We start from the raw sequence: 4,435 nt of genomic DNA, 5'->3' as shown, positions 1-4,435 counted from the left end.
ATTGTTAGGCACCCCTCCACTTATTTTGAGTTATTTCGACAACTATATATAAAGTATATTTTTGTTTGAAACATGGTTCCCAATGAACTTTAATAATTTCATTCTACCAATAACCCTATGTAAATTATTATTGTTAAGTACAGATATTAATTTGAATATGTTTGTGACCTCCAATCAATTAAGTACTTCACAACAATAGAATAGTTTAATTTACAGAATAATGTTTAGAGCTATATCCCTAAATCTCTTACGCAAGTATAAGTATTAAAAATATGGTACTATTATTTATGCTTATATTATATATTCTACTTATTATTCTATTATTAGTTTGGTTACATATTATAACAGATAAACAAAATATATACATTTACTTTGTTCATATTATATATTATTAATTATTATGTAACATAATATTACTTATTTATTTTCTACATTTGTATTCTTATTGACTAATAAAGTATTGTATTTTTAATTTGTAGTAGAAAATGACAGAATAGAAAGACAACACATAATAAAATATCATGAATGAAAACAAAATTAACAAGAATAATGATGAGTTAGAACAAATCGACAACCGAGAACAAAAATCTCAAGGATCAATTGATTTAGATGACGGTGTAATTCAACTTCCAGTATCAACATTTAAAAAAATATTAGAACGTGCAATTTTCTAACATTATCTTTGAAGAGAAGAGTTATGAAAAGAGTAATATTATTGACCAAAAAGAGTTGGTAAATAAGGTTAAGAATTCAAGATATGTACAAATCAAAAACCAACTCGAAGTTTTTCACAGTTATATACAATTCTTTACAAATGATTTAAAACAAATTAATTTCATACAACCACATGGGTGTCTAACTGATTCAGTTAATGTACACATCAAAATTGAGCTGACAAATAAATTAAATATGTAAGAAATATATAAAATATAATAATAATAATATATCTAATTATCTATTTTTAAATAATTTGTTGAGTTTTAACCATTTTTTAAAATTGTAGTTAATTGTATTTAAAAATACTGAAAAATTACACTTATAATATGCTTAAAGATTATAATGAATTTAAAAGTTATATTAATATTTTAATTCATAGATAATAAATTATTTAATATAGGTACATATTATATATAATAAAAATATATTTACTAAATTGTAATTTAATTTGTTTATTGTTTAGAGCCATTCCGCATAAGAATTCAGATAAGGAACTAGAGACAATTACAATATCATCAGATAGTGAAGATAAACCTATTATTAAGGCTGATACACCAATAAAAATCAAAAAAATGTCAACGAAAAATAAAAATATTAATTCAGTTGATTTAGAAATATTTAAAGATTCCGAAAAGTTGAATGATGAGTATAAGCTAGATCAAAAATCAAAAACAAAGGTTTCTATAAGTGATGTTGAAATGGATCTTACCAATAAAGTATTGCCAATTAAAACAGAATTTGATAAAACTTTAAGGAATGAGCAATATTTATTTAATACTACACGGAAACGAAAACTTGATCAAAAATTAGAAGAAATGTTTGCAAATAAAATTATTCCATCTACTAGTAACAATAAGAAAGATAGTGAAAATGATTGGTTAAAAACCTTTAAAATTCCTAAAATCGAAAAATCAAGAACAACAAATTTATCAAATTGTCAAACTTTAGTCAAAACTATACCGAAACCTGAGTCGAAATCAAAGACAATAACTAAAAATAATATTATTCCAGCTACTAGTAAAAATAAGAAAGATAGTGAAAATGATTGGTTAAAAACCTTTAAAACTCCTAAAATCGAAAAATCAAGAACAACAAATTTATCAAATTGTCAAACTTTAGTCAAAACTATACCGAAACCTGAGTCGAAATCAAAGACAATAACTACAAACAATATTATTCCAGCTACTAGTAAAAATAAGAAAGATAGTGAAAATGATTGGTTAAAAACCTTTAAAATTCCTAAAATCGAAAAATCAAGAACAACAAATTTATCAAATTGTCAATCTTCATCCAAGACTATACAGAAATCTAAGCCAAAATCAAAGAAAAAATTTGTAAATAATATTATTCCATCATCTAATAGTAAAAATAAGAAAGATAATGAAAACAATTGCTTGAATAAATTTAAAATTCCTGAAGTCGTAAAATCAAGAACAAATTGTCAATCTTTGTCTGAGACTATACAGAAATCTAAGCCAAAATCAAAGAAAAAATTTGTAAATAATATTATTCCATCATCTAATAGTAAAAATAAGAAAGATAATGAAAACAATTGCTTAAATAAATTTAAAATTCCTGAAGTCGTAAAATCAAGAACAAATTGTCAATCTTCATCCAAGACTATACAGAAATCTAAGCCAAAATCAAAGAAAAAATTTGTAAATAATATTATTCCATCATCTAATAGTAAAAATAAGAAAGATAATGAAAACAATTGCTTAAATAAATTTAAAATTCCTGAAGTCGTAAAATCAAGAACAAATTGTCAATCTTTGTCTGAGACTATACAGAAACCTGAGCCAAAATCAATAACAAAATTTGAAAATAATATTATTCAATTATCTAATAGTAAAAATAAGAAAGATAGTGAAAACAATTGCTTAAATAAATTTAAAATTCCTGAAGTCGTAAAATCAAGAACAAATTGTCAATCTTTGTCTGAGACTATACAGAAACCTGAGCCAAAATCAATAACAAAATTTGAAAATAATATTATTCAATTATCTAATAGTAAAAATAAGAAAGATAATGAAAACAATTGCTTAAATAAATTTAAAATTCCTGAAGTCGTAAAATCAAGAACAAATTGTCAATCTTTGTCTGAGACTATACAGAAACCTGAGCCAAAATCAATAACAAAATTTGAAAATAATATTATTCAATTATCTAATAGTAAAAATAAGAAAGATAGTGAAAACAATTGCTTAAATAAATTTAAAATTCCTGAAGTCGTAAAATCAAGAACAAATTGTCAATCTTTGTCTGAGACTATACAGAAACCTGAGCCAAAATCAATAACAAAATTTGAAAATAATATTATTCAATTATCTAATAGTAAAAATAAGAAAGATAGTGAAAACAATTGCTTAAATAAATTTAAAATTCCTGAAGTCGTAAAATCAAGAACAAATTGTCAATCTTTGTCTGAGACTATACAGAAACCTGAGCCAAAATCAATAACAAAATTTGAAAATAATATTATTCAATTATCTAATAGTAAAAATAAGAAAGATAGTGAAAACAATTGCTTAAATAAATTTAAAATTCCTGAAGTCGTAAAATCAAGAACAAATTGTCAATCTTTGTCTGAGACTATACAGAAACCTGAGCCAAAATCAATAACAAAATTTGAAAATAATATTATTCAATTATCTAATAGTAAAAATAAGAAAGATAGTGAAAACAATTGCTTAAATAAATTTAAAATTCCTGAAGTCGTAAAATCAAGAACAAATTGTCAATCTTTGTCTGAGACCATACAGAAACCTGATCCAAAATCAGAGACAATAACGATTTTGTCGAATAGTATTTCAGTAAAGAAGTTAGAAGTTTCTACTAACAATGTTAAGCTTTCAGAATATCCACCACCTCTTTTTCCAAAACCTCTATTTAAAATTCAACAATGGAAAGCTGTTCCACCAATACCTATATTGACAGTTGAAACTTCAGGAAATATAGTGACATTAACTTGGGATTTGAATTTGTGTTTGCAGTCAGCACAAATCAAATTGTACGAACTGTTTACACGCAAAGAGGTAAATGCAGATTCACACCACTCAATGTGGAAAAAGGAGGGTGTTATTAAGCCACGTATGTTACCTATGACTTGTAAACTAATAAATTGTCATTTAGGATATACTTACCACTTTGCTCTGAGAGCAGTGGATGTTCACAACAGACGTACATGTTTTGCTTTACAAAAAACTAAAATTTAAATTAACAATCTATACCTAATAAGTTACAAATATTTTATGTTAACCATATTTATTAAATTTTTACATATTATTTTCACCAGAACATCTACGCAGGACTTGGAATAATTAATTTAGAATATTCAAGTGAAGTTATTATTTTAAGTTATAATAATATTTTGATTTATTTTATTACAACAATATTTCATTCAATGCTGTATACATATATTCAACTATTTTAAATTTATTTATTATTATTAATTAATATTATTTTATATTTACCATCATCATGTCAGACACCAATAAATATAAACAGTTAAAATCTATAAAATCTTTTTTTCTGCACCTATAAAGATTTGTTTGGAAGTTACAGATACCTATTAAGATCTACAGCTATTTATGATTTTCTTCATTGTTTTTAAATAATAATTATAAGTCTCTATTACAATTTAATATATTAATATAATCAACATTTCAAGATAAGTCTTAAAATTACTAATTTAAATATTTTAAAACAACCAATGTTA

At 23.8% G+C, this 4,435-nt stretch overlaps 1 protein-coding gene across 1 annotated transcript; it reads left to right on the top strand.

The window, feature by feature from the left end:
* The first annotated feature begins 521 nt into the window (after window positions 1-521).
* Window positions 522-3,932, top strand: LOC113555697 (activating transcription factor 7-interacting protein 2-like). Its single transcript, XM_026960210.1, has 4 exons — window positions 522-660; window positions 1,330-1,581; window positions 1,666-1,905; window positions 2,785-3,932. The coding sequence occupies exons 1-4, from the start codon at window positions 522-524 to the stop codon at window positions 3,930-3,932; spliced, it is 1,779 nt and encodes a 592-aa protein (XP_026816011.1).
* Window positions 3,933-4,435: the final 503 nt, after the last annotated feature.

The sequence above is a fragment of the Rhopalosiphum maidis genome, chromosome 3, assembly GCF_003676215.2.
Source record: "Rhopalosiphum maidis isolate BTI-1 chromosome 3, ASM367621v3, whole genome shotgun sequence".
NCBI lineage: Eukaryota > Metazoa > Arthropoda > Insecta > Hemiptera > Aphididae > Rhopalosiphum > Rhopalosiphum maidis.
Note: the sequence above shows the minus strand (reverse complement) of the source record. Positions and strands in the feature narration are given on the sequence as shown.

Coding starts and splice junctions, on each gene's coding strand:
- LOC113555697 (XM_026960210.1), top strand. CDS start 522: ATGAATGAAAACAAAATTAACAAGAATAATGATGAGTTAGAACAAATC. Junction 1,582..1,665: donor TAGTAACAATAAGAAAGATA/GTGAAAATGATT, acceptor GTCAAACTTTAG/TCAAAACTATACCGAAACCT. Junction 1,906..2,784: donor CAATATTATTCCAGCTACTA/GTAAAAATAAGA, acceptor AAATTCCTGAAG/TCGTAAAATCAAGAACAAAT.